The sequence below is a fragment of the Panthera onca genome, chromosome F1 (assembly GCF_046562875.1).
Source record: "Panthera onca isolate mPanOnc1 chromosome F1, mPanOnc1 haplotype 2, whole genome shotgun sequence".
NCBI lineage: Eukaryota > Metazoa > Chordata > Mammalia > Carnivora > Felidae > Panthera > Panthera onca.
In genome coordinates this window covers 69,463,367-69,481,485 of record NC_138355.1, presented here as the reverse complement: position 1 = coordinate 69,481,485, position 18,119 = coordinate 69,463,367, and the positions used below count along the sequence as shown (strand labels likewise).

The following is an 18,119-nucleotide window of genomic DNA, read 5'->3' as shown; positions in this document are numbered from 1 at the left end:
CTGGCCAGCAGGCGGAAGGGCTGGAACCCCGCTCTGGACAATCTCCAAACTACCACCCGGGGGGGTGACAAAGGGAGAGTTCTGGGTCAGGGTGTTTGGAAGGAGCCCTGGAATTCTCAAGGGGGGGCACAGAAGGACTCTTGGCTAGCAGGAGTCCTGGGAAAGACCTAATTCTCTCCCTAAGCGGAACTCTTCCTGAAGGGGGGAGAGCGGCCAGCAGAAGGACGTGGCCGGTCCCTACAATGTAAGCCAACAAGCCGGCAGGCCTGGAACCGACTGAGGCCTACGGCCACGGTCCTCGGGCATCCACGTGCGGTGGGGTGGCAGGGAAAAGGGGAGAAATGCCGGCCTGCCTCTGCCTTCACCACCCTCCCGGCCCCGGCACCAAGAGAGAGAGGGAACGGAGCCGCCACGGGCCACACGTGGAAGCGTCCAGAGCCGTGTCTGGAAGCCAATCTGGCCCTGGATTCAGGAGGCAGGTCGGGCACTCTGGGCACTCAGTGCAGCAGGGGCTCCGGCTCCGGCCCCTCCTCCACAACCGCCCTGGCCTGCCTTCCTCCGGCTCAAGCGTGCGCACACTCTTCGACGCTGGCTGCTTGAGGAGCGGACACGCATACCGGCTGCGGAAACCCCATAACCTGTGCCAGAGAGGAGAGGCGTCGCGCCCCGGCTCCCCTACAAGGGCTGCTGACGCAGGCCGGTCCTGTCACCAGCACTTCACGGTGGCTTAGAGGTAAAAGCCGGAGGGAGACGCAGAGCTAAGGCGGAGGTGGGGAGGCCGGCTATGTGCACGGTGGGGTGAGGGCAGACCCTTGCCCCAGGCGGTGGCCCCAAGCGGCAGGGGCCTGGACCTCACAAGCCGCTGTTAAGGTTACGCGACACCTGGGGCCATGCCTGGACACACTGTGACCTCGATGCTCAGGGCGCCCCGTGTCCAGAAGGATGGCAAACGCACCGCACACTCACTCACCTCCTGTCCTCCTCGTACTTGGACCTGGAACAAAAGGAAGGAGCCATGACGCGCACGTACGGCATCGGCGTGTTGGCCGCGCAGACACGGGGGATGGGGGCGGTGGGGGCGGGGAGGCCAGACCTCGACTCCGGTCTCAGCTCTGAGCCTACGTGGCGCTCGGGAGGCGAGAGCGCTCACCCCCTTGGGGGCCTCGGCACAGGGACTGAGAGGTCCTTCCCGCTGAAGGGGGGCGTGGCCGGCACTGTGACGTGATCACGGAGGAAGGGGCCCGTCCTCGCCCAGCCAAACTCGACTGAAGGGCTGGGCTGACGTAGAGCTGGAGGAGGGCGGGTGGCCCCTCGAGAGCCGACCCAGAGAGACCTTCCCACACGGCGGTGGAGGCAGCAACGACCAGCCGAGGGGGCACGATGGGCCAGGCACTATCCTAAGCTATTCACAAGCTGATCGAGATCTCAAAGTGCCCGGTGAGGAGGCGTTAGATCTCCATCAGTGAGGCTGAAGCTTCCCGTAGAGACCACCCCGGGCGGGGTGCCCGGTGTAACAGGCCAGGGAAACTGAGGCCCACAGAGATCCAGGGCTTGGCTGAAGCTCAGGGGGTTATTCCTAGGAATGTGCCCCTGTGTGATGTCTGCAGTCCTGTCTCTCCTCTGCCAGACTTAGCCTGCGGCCGCACCTCCAGGGTGACGTCTAATACGGACCTCAGATTCAACGTGCCCACCTCGGACTGCCTCCCACACAGCCGCCCTGATCCCGGCTGATGGCACCTCGTCCTTTCTGCCGTGTAGGCACAAACCGTGGGGTCTTCCCCGACCCACACTCAGTTTTTAGGAGATGCCCGTTTGCTCTACTGTTAGGATACACGTGGGACACCGACCGCGTCTCACCGCGTGCCCCAGCCCTGCCCGGTCCAAGCCCCACCGCGTGGGTTCCCACGCGGCCCCTCCCCGCCACGGACAGGGAAAACCAGAGGCCGCACAACCGTCCTCAGGCTCTGTGGCTGCCCTCCCGTCACCTCTCTGACTTCAGCACCCACCTTCTCTATCTGCCCTGGTCTCCGCTGCTCCCCACACGTCAAGCACGCGCCTACTTTGCCCTGCCTCTTCCCCCCAGCGGTCTTCAAGGATGACGGTCCCACTTTCTTCAGTTGCTTAAATGTTACTGGGGGGGGGGGGGGGGAGGTTCGCCCTGGCCGCCCTATTTAAAACCGTCACCCGCTGGCTCTGGTGCGCCCGACCCCTTCCGCCAGCCTGCTCTGTCCCCCTCGTTGTCTCCAACGCGTTATAGGCCTTCCTCATTTCTTGCACATCGCTCTCTCTTCCCCCTATGACGTGAGCACCACAGAAACTGTTGTTTTGTTCACTAACACGTCCCGAGAGCCCAGAACGAACTCCGCACGTGTTGCTGCATCGAATGGCAGTGTGAACAGAGACTCCGGAGACAGTCTCGTCCACCTTTTGTCATTTTATAGCTGAGACCAGGGTCCCAGAGCACTGAGTGGAGAAGCCCCTAAGTCTGATGTGTCCCCACAAAGTCACACGGGTGGCGCTGGGAAGACGGGACAGGAGAGGCACGGCCACTGCAGCTGAGCCGAAGTTCCTGACCAGGTTAGTCAGGCCGGTCTTCTGACGCCCGACTGAGATGATTAGTTGAGAATCGTTCACCCTCCCGCCCGCCAGCTGGTCTGCCTCCTGAGGGCCCACGTGCGGCCCTCGTGCCAGGGTCCCTGTGACCCTACAGACAGGAGGCAGCACGGTCAGGAAGAGGGCTCGGAAGGGGAGCAGAAAGCTCCGTGGGGAGCCCCGTGAAATGCCGACGGTCTCGCCTGAGCAAGGCAGCAGGCGAGCCGGGCCCTCCGCACCTTCCGGGGGGAGGATCCGGCAGACGTCGTGGGGGGAGAGGCCGGCGAGCAGACGCACAGGACACTCGCGTCTGTTCGGCACTTCTGGGTGGCGTTGCGGGGGGGTGGGGGTGCACTCACAGGATGTCTCCCAGGGCAGCCAGCTGCTTCTCGGCCACTTGGCGTTCTCGGAGAGGGTCGCCGTCCAGGTCCAGCAGGTCATTCTCACCGTACAGACTGCCCAGCCCCAGGGTGCGCTTCGTTCTAAGACAGACAAAGCAGGCACACACGCGTGCTCACAGACGCCCGGAAACAGCGAGGCAAACGCGCTCACGAGAGACGCTCGTCACAGGGGACAGACGGGTGAGGACGCAGAGGGAGCGGGGGGGACCCACAACCTGTAGTCCTGGATCTGCTCCTGGATCTCGGGCATGGCCGCCTCCTGGGCTTCCCGGAGGGCAGCGCGGACGTCCTCGCTGCTGCGCAGACGTGAGTCTGGTGGGAACCCAGGGAAGGAGAAATGGGGTGTCGGGAGAGGGGGCCATGCCTGCTGAGCCCCCTGAGTCCTGGACCCACCAGGTCACTCCCGAATCCAGGACTGGACTCCTGTTGTCCAGGTCCCAAGGCAAGCACAAAAACATTTTCTGGATGTTCTAGGCTCTGTTATGTGCACAAATGAAACCCCGTCTACGATCAGATGGGCCCAGGGGCTGCCCTCTGATGCCACAGTGCAAACCCCTCATTCTTCGTGGCCCCCGGGCCAGGGTGCGAGGCCGAGAAAGGCAAGCATTTCACATGAAGCCCCGACTCCCCAGCGGAACCTGGACGGTGTCGGTCCCGCTCCCCCAGCAGCTTCATGCGGTCGAGGGACTCTACCCTCTGGCCTCAGTCAGGCCACAAGGCACGCTTTCCGAAGGCAGCGTGGGATGCCTGTTCTCTAGAAAGCTGCCTGGGACCCGCTTCTCAGGCTGACACCCTCTTATGCCGCCTTCCCTCAGCCCTCCTATCACGACTAGAGAACGAAATGGGGACAGAGCAATCACTGGCCGGCAGGGTGCTCACCGGGCCAAACGCCGACAGCATCAGAGAGGAATTCACAGAAACAAAAATACTCCAGAGATCCCGACCCGAGGTGGGATGGAGTGAGGCCCCGGTTTCTGGAGTTTCAAGAATTCCCCCAGGGATTCTGGTGATCGACCAGGCTTAGGAATCCCTCAAGTCCAACTGCCCTTTCGTACAGATGGCCCCGCTGGGCCCAGGAAGGTCCCGGGGGAGGCTGGCAGAAACGAGCTCAGGTCTGACGGGGGCACGTACTCCCGGGATGGGCTCCCCAGGCAGGGCCTGTCCCGTTGCACAGCCCGTCAGCCACTGTGAGGCGCTCGGGGGGAACCGCCCCCACTTTCCCTCCTAGAGGAGGGCTTCCCATGTGCCCTCTGTGCTCTGCAGCCTCCCATGGCCCAGGACAAGAGCAGCTGGCTAGTAAACTGACTTACCGATTTCAGTCTGCAACACCTCTGGGACCTTCACTCTCAGCGGCTAGAAAAGAGAAGAGTGGGGGCGGGGGCAGTGAGGCCCACAGCCCAGGGTACGTGGGAGACGTTGCACGGTGGCAGGGAGGACTGGAACACCCCTTCTCTCCTTCCCGGACACCCGGCCCACCGTCCTCTCCTCCGCCCCCTCGTAAGCCTGCACTCGAGCATGAAGCTACAAGGCGAGCTGAGCCACCTTCTGGGGCACATGCAGGCTTCCCACTTTGCTTCAAGGACATGGGGTGCGTGGGATGCACGGGTGCTGACTCAGCAGCAAGGGAGCAAGCTTTACCGGGCCGTCTCTGCTCCCTCAGGTTACCGAGTGTCCCACTGAGCGGAGAGCAGAGGGACTGACCGCGGGGACAGGCTGGTTCTGCAACCCCCACAGGGTGCGGCCGGCAGTGGCCGCCCCCCTCCAGACCCGCTAGAGGGAACAGGCGTGGAAGTCTTGAGAAGGACACTTTACTCCCAGTCTCAGGAATCCTGCGAGCTTATGTTTTGGAACTGAGAGACTGAAGTCGTTTGGGCACCAGTGTAGCCGCTCACACTGCAGAGTCCGTAAGGCGTTGCCCTGTGCAGGCAGGTGCCGCCGCAGCCCGGCCCTGTCCACACGGCTGCGTGCTCTCAGCCTCCTCCCCGGGAACCCTGCTCTGGGCTGGGCATGAGAGCCCCACGAGGATCGGTGAGCCCAGACACGGAGCCAGCACCGATCTAGGGGACAGGAATCAGGGTTTGGCACCAGCTCCTTCTCTCCCCAAATGTTTGGAGAGGCCACGTGCATTCTACCTGGCCACACGCAGAACAAAGGGGCCAGGAGAGGAGCTCAGGGTTGAGAGCAGGGCCGGGAACAGGACCCAGGAGCCGTCCGTCAGCCCCAACTTCTCCTGAAGAACGGTTTCCATCCAGCCTGAATGTATGGCTTCATTTTTCCTCTGCTCCGAGTGGCCCCCAGGAGTACAGTAAAATTGTAATTCAATCCACGACTGCCTTACCGCGTTTTTCTCTAGGAAAATATTCCAGATGTCTTTTCCCAAGCTTCGGGAATCCTTGGGGTTTGTCTGCTGATAAACTTCGGCACACAAGTAAAAAAGCTAGGAGGAGAGAGAAGGGGGCTGGAGCGGTGGTTCTCAGTGGCCCCCCTCCATGGAGGACTGATTTTGCCTCCAAGGGACAATGAGCGGGCGGTGCCTGGAGACATCTGTGACCCTTCCCTGGAGAGGTGCTGGGGCACCTAGTGGGCAGAGCCTAGTGACGCAGCTGAGATGGGAAGATGCACAGGACGGCCCCCCAGCAAAAACTCCTACAGCTCAACGTCACCACGCTGGGGCAGAGAAACCCTGGCTTGGAGTCTCAGAACCCTCTGAGTTCTGCCTACCCGCTTGCAACACAGGCACCCTATCTGTGCGTCCTCCACACTCGGCATTTTGCCTCGTGCTGGTCTGTATCTTGTGTTCTATGGGCCGGTGTTCTACTTCTGTCTGTGATGTGCCTGGACTTCACTCCGGAGTCTCTGGGACACAGCACGTGGGCCCCACACACTGGTGCTCCTGGCCCTGAAGGCACAGTGCTCTGTGCCTCCTGAGGGACACGACACTGTCCCCTCGTGCCCATCCCCTTCCGAGCGGCTGAGCAGCAGGAGAGAAGCTGCTGAGGCCGCTGGCCCCTTCCCCATACAGCCCGCTGTCATCTTTGTCACCTTGCCCCTCCGCTAAGCCTCCCTGTGGTAAGGTCTCGTGTCTGCAAGGCCAGGCTCTCACGTCCTCAGGGTTCACGACTCCAGGATGACCCGTCTCCTCCAAGTGGACCGAGAATGATGGCGGCTCTCCTGGCCTCCCTCTCCCCGCACCTCCCTACGCTCCGGACGTGCTTGGCGGGGCACAGTCCCTCCCGCCTGACCCGCACCTTCTTCCCTATTTGCCTCTGTCCTCGAGCTGCCTGCCGGCGCCCACGGATCGGACTTACCAGTGGGCTGGGGTCCGCCTGAGAGAAGATGTACCGCAGGAAAACCCCCAGGTGGGCTGGCCGGGCCTTCAGCTTCTCGAGGTCCTGGAATATGATGTCGCTCTGGAAGGCAGACGCACGGGTGTGGCTGCGGTGCGCAGAGGCAGGATACAGCAGCATGGCCTGCGGCCTCGCCCCACGTCCCCCGCTGCCTGGGTCTGCAAGCTTCGGCGCCCACCCTGTGCCCCTCACGGCCGGTGTGGGTCTAACGGCTTCTAGTCAACAGCAGCCAGTGCGACAATGACGAAAGCAGGGAGTCAGGGAACCGTTACCTCGTTGTTGAAATAACCCGGGTCACAGTCTTCCTCTGGGCCAATAATTAAAGGCTTTGGGCTTTGGTCTGTGCCCTGCGGAAAGAGTCCAGATGCAGGGAGGTCAGGGGACACGGATCCAGGCCCCACACCACATCTGTGTGGTGACGGCATGGCACCGGTGAGGAGGACCGTGTGTGTCTGGCGAGAGCGCTGGCATCTCCCCACCTCCCCTGGTCTCAGAGGACAGACCGCGGTCTCCAGCGCCCGGAGTCAAGTTCCTCTGGGTGGGGAGGCCTGGGCATGTGCATGCGGAGACAGGAAGTGAGAGAAGGCGCTCTTCCTGTTTGCGAAAGACCCTGGGACGCAGTGCCAGCTCCTGCGGCCGCGGCCTGGGGCTCTGTTGATCCCTTTGGCGGCCATGTCCACGTCCAGCACGGCGCCCACGGCGGCCCGGTCTCCGTCACAGGACAGCTTGGAGCCATCTCTGCCTCCTAGAGCAGGACGGGACGGAGCTGACCGCTCCCCCAGCCGGCTCAGGGGTCTACGGCAGGCCTCCACCACCTGCCTAAATTCCAGACCTCTGAGCATGGCGTTCTCCCCTTCCTCCTCACGCCTGTTTTACTAGAAGCCCAACCCCTAACCGGTGTGTGGTCCATGTCAGGTACAACGAGAGTTCATTCTGCACAGACGTGTCAGACGCTTCACTGGACAAGCTTTCTCCTGAAGGTTCCATGAACTTCCAAAGCTTTCTACCAATGTTTTCCACTGAATTCAATCTGCCTCATTTCCAGGCATTCCCCAACACAGGCCCTGCTCTGGAGCCAGTCTGGACCACTTACGCCCACTTTGCCCACTTTCTTCCAGGCTTAACATGCCCTCCCACCCGACTCGCTCAAGGGGTTTTTCCTAACAGTGCCTTCCGAAAACTCACTCACTCTGCTCTCTTGCTTATTTGCAGACTCTTCGTTCAGAATGACAGAGTCAAAGAACGTGAGACCCAGAAGGTACGTCAGAGATCAGCGTGGCGCTCACTGACAAATGAAAACGCGAGGCCTGGACAGACTGAATGCAGCTGCCTCTGTATTTCTCAGACACATCCTGGGCTGCCTCCTCTCCTGTAACACCCGGGTCTCTGCATCCCTTGGGGTCCAGGATCCCCAGGGATGGCAGATGGCCACTTCTGGGCCCTCGACAGCCCAGACCCTCGGCAAGCTTTCTGCGCTGAGCCCAGAGCCCTCTTCCCGGGTCTCCCCCCCTGGTTCTATTCTTGGGGGCAGTGCTTCCAAATCAGGTTTTCAGGACCCTGGGGCCACAGGACTCGCCCCGGGGTAGGGGGGACGCTGACGGGCACAGGTCCCGGGGGAGCTGAGCTTTTACCTGTTTGTGGTACCAGGGTGCCAAATAAGAATAAGATTTTGTGTAAGAAAAAGGATTTTGCTGCAGAAAGAGAAAACTGAGGAGTAGTGTTCTGGAGAAAGACTGCACAAATCTATCTGTTGCTGTACACAGACAGCTGTCTGTCCCTCGGGCGTCCCTTCCCTTCCCTGCACACGTATTCACCGTCCTCACACAGCCCGAGACAGCGTTCAAACATCTACTCAAGCCACGTTCGTCCTTCCGTCTTGTTCTCTAGGCAAAAGTCTATCAGGAAGCGGGTGTGGCCAGAGGGGTCCAGGCCTCGCACTGGAATGTGGTTCTGAAGGAGGGGAGGGAGAGCCGCAGGGGGCTCTGGACCCCTCACCTGGTCGCCGGGGCCGGGCACTGGTGCGTCCGAGCCCTGCCGCCGATGGTGCTGGGCCACCCTGGCCACGATCACAGGGGAGGTTCGGGGACTGTCCAGCCCAGGGTCCGACAGTGCCGAGTTCCGATTCTTCAGCACCTAGAGGAACAGAGAGCCCACCCAGAAACTCACGCTCCGCTCGTGTGGTGAGGCCCACGCCCGGTGGCGCACGCGCACTCCCCAGTGCTTCCTCCGCGCCCGCTACGACTCTGGGCCCGCGTTAGGCGCACCGGGCTTGATGCTCACAACCGCCCTTTGAGGCAGACACCACCTCTCCCCCCGCTTCTCACATAAGGAAACCAAGACTCGGGAAGGTCATGAGATTTGCCGAAGGTCGGGACCCAGCCACGGGTATTCCCTGGAGTCAACCCAGCCCACAGCCTTCCTCTCTAAGCCAGGTCGCCTCTCTGACACCCGGCCCTCAGGATACCTGGAACGCATCCTGGGTCCTGTAAGGACACGCTAATACAATTCCAACTATTACTTAGAATTACGGTGTAAGTGTGTTAATTAACCTGGCTAAGCAGGTACCTTACAGACATCACGATTACTTCTTCCGTTCACTTGCACTTTCAGCTTGCAAGTTTATATCTGCAATTTACATATGCAAATAGAGAACAGCTGGGAGGTAACGCTAGGCCAGAACCCGAAAGTCTGCTGACCGCTGCAGAAAAGATGAGCTGTTCAAGGACAGTGAGGTCTGTGAGAGAGAGAGGGGCCGCCGCTCTGCCTCGGCCGGCTCGGGGTGTCCACCTGAGCGGGAGACCCGTGTGTGCGGTCAGGCCGCGGTTTTCGCGGACAGGCTCTGCTCCCTCACGCCCAGAGGCTCCCCACACGTCGTCCGCCTTCCTCCGCCGATTCTTTACAGAACGGAAGGCGGCTCTGACAGCCCCGCACGCAGGGCGCACGTGCAGCCCCTTCCGTGCCCAGAGCACAGCGACGAGAACCCTTGGAGCCGGGAGCGCGCACGGACGGCAGGACCTGTGGGTGCTCGGAGAGCGGACGCCGACCGTGGTTTCAGACGGGGCTGGCCCCCTGTGGGCACTCACCTCGCCGAGGGAGGGGAAGCGCTCTGCCCCAGAGTCCAAGCCGCTGTCCCCCTCCTGGGAATCCAGAGAGAGCCGGCCTGGGAAGGAGACAGATGACACGGAAGGTGGCATCGCGGCCTGGGGGGCCCGTGGGCAGGGTAGGGGGGCCAAGTGCCACCTTCCCTCCTTTCCGGGTTTCCCTCAGGTCAGATGCTCTACACCCGGCTCTCACCCACCAGTGTGCCTGTGCCCGGGCCACGTCAGTCCCGGAATGAGACTCTGCTGTGCCAGCTCACCGAGAGTCTCGCCCCCAGCCCCAATGTGGCCTCCCAAGGGCCTGACTGCTGTTGTCACAGTTCCTCTCTGGTCCGCAGCCGTCGGTGCTGCGGTCACGCACTCCCGTCTACAGACTAAGCCGCCCCCGCCGCCCCTGTGCGTGGATGTCGCTTTCTCTCCCTATGCTTGTGCCCGGAGCAGGGCCTCCAGTCAGTCTTTCCAGAACCTGCCCCAGGGGGAGGGGACAGTGAGTAAGGAACCCGGACCAGAGTATGGAGAGCTGGGCCGACTTACCTTCTGACGACCTCTGGCCGGTGTCACCGTACAGGGACAGCAGGTCCTAAAAAACAAAGGTGCCGAGGGTGGCAAGTTCTGCAAGCCTCTCTCCTACTTGTTCCCTCCTCCAGCCACCCCTTCCCTCATCTCCGCAGAGAGTATCTGCTGCAGTGAGCGGCTGCTTCTCATTTGTTGCCTTAAAAATGCCCAGACTGGGGAGCCATTGCATCGTGGGTAGTCGGGAGGATGGTGGAAAGGGAGAAATTCTTCAAACCCACGGATTTGCCACCCCGGACCTCAAAGCATCTACTGCCTTGGTTGGGCTGGATGCAGAAGGAGCTTCCCGCCAGGAAAGCTGGTGACTGAGGGCAGCGGAGGAGGGCTGGCCTCTAACTGCCGCCGACCGACAGACCGACCGACAGACGGGGCTGGGGGATGGGACTGTGGTGATAGAGCTCGGCTGCTCGGGAAGCCGGCCCTTCTAGATCTCGTCTAGGCTTTCGGGAAGCCCGAGGCAGGGACGGCTCTCTACCATAACCGAGGAGCCCAGAGACCTCACGTGACGTGCCGAAGCTACGCAGCAGGAAAACTGACGCCGGGGCTGGCGACCCGACCCACCACCCCGCAGAGCACACGGGTGCGGACAGCGGCAGGGGCATGCTTCTCTCCCGCAATACCACCCCGCTCCAGTAGGCCCCGCTGTGACCTCCGTTCTACAGACAAAGACACCGAGGCTCCTGGGAAGTACGGAGCCTGCCCAAGTCTTCCAGAAGGCGAGCACAGAACCTGAGCTCCTACCAGCCATACGACACTGACTGTCCTTCAGAAGACACAACGGTTCAAATTTGACTAGCCTGCGGTTCCCAGACATTTCGATCTGGATGCTCTAAAGAAGAAAGACGGTCATCCTCCAACAAGTTCTACCAGCTTTGGCAAAACTATTCTCGGAGATCTTAAAGTTTCTGGCGGGTTCCTTCTTATTTACCCAAAGAGTTAAGGCCTGATGGAGATTCAGACGGATGCTAATAACAAAGCCCTTGACTAGGACAGGTAAGGACACTCCTCTCTGGAAACTCCGTTTACACAAAACGGTCAGCGCTGTGGGTCCCTCACTTGGGCTGACGTGCAAAGTGCTGGGACGGGGGCTGAAAGGAGCCTCCAGACGTGCGCCGTGTGAGATCACTCAGGGACAGCCGTCAGCTCCAAGGACAGCACTGGGGAGCAGGTGACAGGGAGACTGAAGCCAAGGGCCCGACTTAGTTCGTGCGTGTTTCCTTCCGCCGCAGGCTCATCGGGGGCAGGAAGGGGCCCTTTGGCGCTAAAGAAAGAATTGCTGCCCTCCGTTCCCTGTAAAGTCCTGGACGCTTACTGGTCAGCCCCTGCACAGCTCCAGGGTCCTGCACAGCTCCAGAAGCCCATCCGGGCTCTCCGCGCTCTGCCCCCGGCCGCCTGCGCGGCACCCGCCCGGAGCCCAGCCTGCGTCACTCACCGCCGAGCCACCCGTCTCCTGCTGGATCTTCCGCTGTAACTGAGTGACGCGCCTCCGGGCGCCCTCCATCTGTTCTTCCAGCGGGCTGGCGGGGTTCCGGCTGTACACCTCGCAGATCCGCTGGGGACGGGCGAGGGTGACGGGGGAAGGCAGAAGGTGGTCAGTGGAGGACAGACAACTCACGGGGGCAGGGAACGGGGAGTCACCCCACAACAAAGAGAAGAGACGGGAGCTCTCTGCCTTCGGGAGACGCACGTTAGGAGGAGGGAGAGGTGTGGAGGCGGTGAGGGCGCAGGCGATGCTGGAGAGGGACGGCAGGAAGGCCCGGGCAGTCTCTCCCTCTCCTGCTCTGGGGGCGGATGCACAGCGTCCCCGTGGAGCAGCCGGATGTGCGTGCCCGGCTGGACGCTCACCCGGCGCGCTTACAGCCTGGGCTGTGCGCTCGGGGAGGCTGGACTTGAACTCCGCCACCCGTGCTCACTAACTGCGTAGACCCGCAAGCTGGACCGGGTCCTCACGGATAAAACCGGGACAGCCGGCAGACCTGAACGCCATCGCGTCCATGAGGACTCAGCGGGAGCAGCTACTGTAATTTCACTCCGGAAGGAAGTGTTGGCTCGCAATTAAACAAGACGGTGGGTGCACACGTTCTCGAAGCTCATCTGAGGCCCCCCTGCCACCTGCCAACCGCATTTTACAACCCCCCGCTTCTCGTTCCATCCCGTCCGAGCCGCCCAGCACACGACATCACATCCCGGGCCCAGCCCTTGGAGAAGCCCTGCTTCCAGCTCCCCGGACTCTGCTGAGACGCTGCTCATGCCCTCGGGCTCCCCTCCAGTGGCTCCTTCCCCCCATCCTGCGAGCACACGAGCCCTTCCGTCAGTTATGACTACCCTCAGCCCTTTCACCCTCCATCCACGGACACATCTCCAGACACGGGTCCACCCTCGGGGCCAGACCCTGCTGCCCGCAAATGATCTGACTGCTACTCCTCCAAGGAGCCCGATGACCCAAGGCCAAAGCCAGAGGCCTGGCCCCAGCCGTCACCTCTCCAGCGCCCCCTCCTCAGACAGCCGCCCCGGTGCCCCCCACCCTCCCTCCCAGCTGCCCGCAGCCTCGCCTGGTCTCCACCCCGCCTTGTGTGCCAGCCATGCCAGTGCAGGACACGCATGTGCAGGGACACGCGGTGTGGCCCTGGCCTTTAAGGAACTTAATCCCGCAGGGAGAAGGACAGATAATTGAAATCTGAATGTAACAGCAACCATAGCAGCGATGTTATGGGCGGGTGCGTGTGCGGTAAGAGCACCGGAGCATCACGTTCTATCCCTGCGCGCTCTCCTCCTCTGGCCCCGGCACCCTGGGTGACACCACCCGGTCCCCACTTTCAACTACCAGCTCGGGCCGAGGACGCCTGAACCTCTGTCCCAACCCTGCCCTCTCCCTTGAGGCTCAACCCTGTCACGTCCACCGGCCGGGTCCACGGCCTTTTTATCTGAATGTCGCACGGTCAACCGAAGCTGACCTTCATTTCCTGCCCCTGGACCCGCCCCGCTCCTCTGCCTCTGAGATGTCTCCGTGGCCCCCCGTGGCCTTCTGGTGTGTCCACGCACAGAACACGCATCTCCGTGGAGACTGCCGGTCTGGAGGTGTGATCACTCCCCTGTTCAAAACCCTGACCAATCCCACGGTCTTCAGAATAAACCCCAAGCTCAGACGGAATTCTAGGCCCAAAGTACGTTCCAGAGTAAAACAGACCGAACCCAAACTCAAGGGCCACCTCAGGTAGCCTGCTCTGATTACGGCATGATTATTCCTTCTTTTGGGCTTCTGTGCCCTCAAAAACCATTGTAGAAACTGTTGACACGTGATTCACGTAACGTAAACCTCACCGTTTTAAAGTGCCCAATTCAGTGGTCTGGAGCGCCTTCGCAGAGCATACAAGCCGCCGTGTAATTCCCGAACGCGGCCACCACCCGACAGGACGGCGGTCACTCTCAACTTCTCCCCTCCTCCACCCCCGAAACCACTCATTTACTTTCTCTCTTTACAGACTTCCCTATTCTGGACTTGCACGTAAATGTCATCCTACAGCCTGTGGCCTTCTGTGCCTGGCTCTCTCACGAGCAACACGTGTTCGGGGTCCCCGTGCTGTGCAGCGTGTGTCCGACCTTGTTATGGCCGAGAGCCATCCCATCGTATGGACAGACCACCTCCGTTTACCAACAACTTTTGGCTTGTTTCCGCTTTGGGGCCGTTATGACCAATGGTATGAAGAACGTTCACGTACAGGTTTCTGCCTGGATGTGTGTTTTCAGTCCTCTCGGGTTGTACCCGGGAGTGGAATCGATGCATCTGTGATCCTCTGTGTTTAGGATCTGGAACAATTGCCAAAAAGCCGTGTTCCACGGCAGCTGTGTGCCTGCACGTCCCCACCGGCAATGGTGGGAACAGACGAGGGTAATGAGCACGCAGACAAAATACACAGGCCACTGTCACCAACAACTGTTAACTTTCTGTTATTCTGGCTCTAACCACCCTAATGGGTGTGGAGCAGTGCTGTGGGGCTTTGATCGCATCACCCTGACGACTGATGATGTTGAGCGTCTTTTCACGAGCTTATCGGCCATCTCTACGTTTTCTTTACTGACTGTCTGTTCAAATCTTTGGCCAACTTTTAAAGGCGCTCACGTGTCTTTTTTGCTATTAAGTTTTGAGTGTCCTTTACACAGTCTGGTACTAGGCCCTTACTGGATATATGAGTTGCAAGTATTTTCTCCATTCTGCGGGCTGTCTTTTTACTTTCTTGACAGTGTTCTTTGATGCACGAAGGTTTTGAATTTGGATGAAGTTCAATTTATTTTATTTTATATTTTTCACTGTTTCTACTTCTGGTGTCTTACCTAAGAAAACGTTGCCTAATCCAAGGTTGCGAAGACTCGTACCTATGTTCTCTTTTTAAGTTTTATTTATTTATTTTGAGAGGAGGGGGGAAGTGAGCATATGTGCAAGATGGAGGAGGGGCAGAGAGAGAGGAGAGAGAGAGAATCCCAAGCAGTCTCCATGCTGTCGGCACAGAGCCCAATGTGGGGTTCAATCCCACGAACCCTGAGATCACGACCTGAGCCGAAGTCAGATGCTTAACTGACTGGGCCGCCCAGGCGCCCCGAGAGTTTTGTAGTTTCGAAAAATAGTTTTAGTTCTTACAAGTGAGTCTTTGAGCGGTTTGGAATGAATTCTGGGAATCGTGTGAGGTATGGGTCCATGTCCGTTCTCTGCATGTGGACGGCCAGGTGGCCCAGCACCGGTTGTGGACTCTGTCCACTAAATGGTCTTGGCATCTGTCAAAAACCAACTGACTATATTTGTATGGTTTAATTTCTGGACTGTGACTTCTCTTCTGATGTGTAGGCCTGTCCTGATCACCGCGTGACATGAACACACTTAAGTACCTCTACGTATTATAACGTGGGGGAAACTGTACCTCCCTTCATCCGCCGACCCCCTGCTGGAGTACGAGCGCCACGAGGAAAGAGCATCTCTCATTTGTCTCTGTGCCGACATCGCTGTGCTCCACCCCGCCACACAGATTCCATGCCCGCCGAACCCAGGAGTGCGTCTTCACGTGTGCGTGCCTTTGGCTGACGCGGTCCGTTCGCCGCGGTCCCTCCGCATTGGTTCCGCCCACAGAAGTCCCTCTTTGAGGCCTCTCTCTGGTGTCCCTGCGTCTCCTGTCATTCACCAACTGCTCTCTTCTGTGTCCCCTACCAACTGGCCCATCGTGCTACGAATCTTCTCCGTGAGCACAGTCACGTCGAGGGCAAGAAGCGCCTCATCTTTCGGTCTCTGAACGCTGCCCAACAACAGGGCTTTCCGTGCAGCGAACGCTCACGGCAACGTGAACTGAAACGGAGGGGCCGGGCCAGGACCTGGCTGCCCGCCACAGTGAGAGCGCATCACCCCCGCCCCCGCCTGAACCTCACTCTGCACCCCTCCCGCCGGCGGGGCCTCCACCCGCCCCGCCTCCCTCCCCAGAGACCCCGAGGCCTTGCTCGGTTCTGGTGCTCCCTGGCTGTGCTCTCCTCGCCCGTCACCTGCCGGCGCGGGGCCTGCGGATCTACTATTCCGACCTGACCAGGTGCTCCGGTCCCTATTCCCCTTCTCAGCCGGGCTGCGCAGTCACGAATCCCACGGCCCACGAGGTCCAGCTGGTAGGTAGGGTTTGGCCGTGACGGGCTGCGCGCCCGGAGCGAGGTCGTGCACTTGGCTGCGGGTTTCACTACGGCCGTGGCCAGTCGCCCTGAGCAGGGGCCTTACCTGTAACTCCTTTTCCTCCTGCTTCAGCATATTCCGTAGGATCTGGGTGGCATGTTTTTGGAATTCGGGATCCTGGGAATGGAGCATAGGACAGGTGAAGGCTGGGAACAGCCCCGTGGGTTGATTCTCCTCTACCTGCTGATTTCTCAGGCGAGAAAAGCCACCATAGCAGCCTGGGCCGCGCGGGCGTGGGAGTGACACTCGGCTCCTCACTTCCCTCAGGGCTTCTACCGCGGAGTTTCCTAGAAGCCTTGGCCGTAACCACCTCTGCTGTCCAACGGCTCCCAAATCTCCTGGGACTTCTGCTCTGCCTTCCTCCCCACTGGAGGTCCCGTCCCGTCTCCCAACTACGCCCTCTCCGTCCTCTTAGCTCCTGTCCCGGGTCCGCCCCCTCCTGGTGTCTGTCCTTTCCCAATTCTCTGCCTACAGCAGGGCTCCATGTCCCCCTCCTCCCCAGCGTATTCCACAGTCTTGCAGCAACGGCTGGGGGTGCGGGGGAGCTGTGGAGCAGGGCCCTTGAGGGCCTCCTCGGGGTCTCCCCCATTTAGGAGGCACGAGCCCACTGCTGTCTGGAAAGACCGATGCGTTTGCGTGGAAGGGGGACACTAAGGACGGAGTGGCCGCTTTCTTGCAGCCAGCCTCTCTCTGCTCTGCTTTCTGACAGGCTTCACGGATCTCTGGCTTGTCTTCTCACCAGAACACTGAGCTACAACCTGCTTTCCTCCCCACGGATGAGAGCTGAGGAGGGGAGCTCACCTGCAGTGGTTTGGGCCCCGTGATGTGCTGTGGAGGGGGCGGAGGCGGAGGCGGAGGAGGCGGTGGGACCGTGGGGGCGACTCGGGGGGCTCCGGCTGGGGCCGGGTCCTGCTGCAGCCCAGAGACGCTGACGGATGAGGGGGAAGAGCCCAGGAGGGTCAGTGCAACGTAGGCACCAGCTGGAGGAAGACAGACAAGGAGAGGCTTGCTCGTGGCACATTGTTCTGGACGGCAGACACTCAAGCTACAGAGGGGTCCTCCTTCTCCTTGCGCGGAGCTTAAAATTCTCTGCACTTTAACGCCCTGTCATCCCTAATCCCAGCTCACTGGCCCTGTGTTCCTTCCCTTCCTTCACGTGGAACGCTCAACCACAGTCCCACCGGGATACGTGGCCGCACTCCCCAGCGGCCACCTGTCCAGCTCTCGTGACATTCAGTCAAGCCCCTGGCACACAGGAGGCACGTGGAAGCTAGCCCCCGCCCCCCCCCCCCCACCTTGGCCCACCCACCAACTCTTTCCTCAAATCTGTTGCTTCTGTTTCATTACCTGGGCAGGCCTGACTGTTGTGTCTTCCTGGCTACAAACAGGATGTTTCTGCTTCCCTCCCCCCCAGATAGGAAACCAATGAGAAAGGCTGTCTGTGGGGGGACAGGCAGTGAATGGTACTGGAGGGGCCCGATATGGATATGGTCCACATGGGCGTGTAGGGAGACAAGAGGCCACCGTCTGCACGTGCAGTGACCACAGGGAACGGGGGCAGGCCCAGCGGATCAGGATTAAAGACGTGACCCCGGCTGCCTCTGTCACATACAAAGGAGGCCCCGGGTCAAGGGGCCTGCCCCCACAGCCCACCTGCTCCCCTACTTGCTGTACTCGGCTCTCTCCAACTCACATTTGATAAGCTTTACCACCTCCAGGTGGGAGCTGTTGGTCACCATGGTGCCGTTCACCTGTTGGGGGACAGATGCTATTAAGTAACCAGATGGACGTACAGAATCCTTCTCAAGGTCGCAATGTCACTCCTTCAAAGCCATTTTCCATGCTCTCCAGACACCTCCGGTCACTTGTTTGCTCTGTTCTCATCTGCCGTACGTTCTGTCCTCCCAGCCAGTCTGTGAGGATCCAGGGATGAGACCTGCAGCTTCACCTGTTATTTCTGGTAGGTTCCATACCAGCTACCTGCCCGCACTCCTGTCACCTGCCCCGGCCTGTGTCCTCCTCACGAGAGGACCGAGGGATCTCCTCGTCTAGGATCTCCTGAGCACGTCTAGGACTCTGTGCTGGGTGGACAGGGCAGGCAGGTGACAGCAGGTGGCAGCTGGCCAGGACCTCAGGTCAGTGCAGCGTGGGGACGGAATCCAAAGGCACTGGGCCCCTCGCTGGCCTCAGCCTCTCCATCTTAACTGTATTTTTGTTGTTTGTTAAATGAATGGAAAGATAAAACCCATCCCAGAAGCTCGGTTGCTTACAGTCAAGAAGGGCCGAGGATGGGGCTCCTAGAGGCTGCCCCTGCTGCCAGGCACACCCCGGCTCCTGTCGTGGCCCCACCCCCAACCCGGGGGCCCCTGGTGGCAGTGAGGCCAGGGGCTGCAGGTGCCGGACAGAA

The 18,119-nt window shown here is 60.4% G+C and overlaps 1 protein-coding gene across 9 annotated transcripts in view; it reads right to left on the bottom strand.

Moving 5' to 3' along the window:
* The window catches only part of ARHGEF11 (Rho guanine nucleotide exchange factor 11), an 88,323-nt gene that overhangs the window by 17,625 nt on the left and 52,579 nt on the right, over positions 1 to 18,119 (bottom strand). For all 9 annotated transcript variants that reach the window (XM_078440721.2, XM_078440729.2, XM_078440723.2 and 6 more), the window contains 14 exons: positions 17,406 to 17,463; positions 16,514 to 16,692; positions 15,758 to 15,829; positions 11,444 to 11,563; positions 9,973 to 10,018; positions 9,424 to 9,500; positions 8,336 to 8,473; positions 6,613 to 6,687; positions 6,302 to 6,403; positions 5,332 to 5,430; positions 4,304 to 4,346; positions 3,209 to 3,305; positions 2,952 to 3,074; positions 971 to 994 (listed from right to left, as the gene is read on the bottom strand). In XM_078440721.2, the coding sequence (XP_078296847.1) occupies positions 971 to 994; positions 2,952 to 3,074; positions 3,209 to 3,305; positions 4,304 to 4,346; positions 5,332 to 5,430; positions 6,302 to 6,403; positions 6,613 to 6,687; positions 8,336 to 8,473; positions 9,424 to 9,500; positions 9,973 to 10,018; positions 11,444 to 11,563; positions 15,758 to 15,829; positions 16,514 to 16,692; positions 17,406 to 17,463 (1,253 nt within the window). The remainder of the gene's footprint in view (positions 1 to 970; positions 995 to 2,951; positions 3,075 to 3,208; positions 3,306 to 4,303; positions 4,347 to 5,331; positions 5,431 to 6,301; positions 6,404 to 6,612; positions 6,688 to 8,335; positions 8,474 to 9,423; positions 9,501 to 9,972; positions 10,019 to 11,443; positions 11,564 to 15,757; positions 15,830 to 16,513; positions 16,693 to 17,405; positions 17,464 to 18,119) is intronic.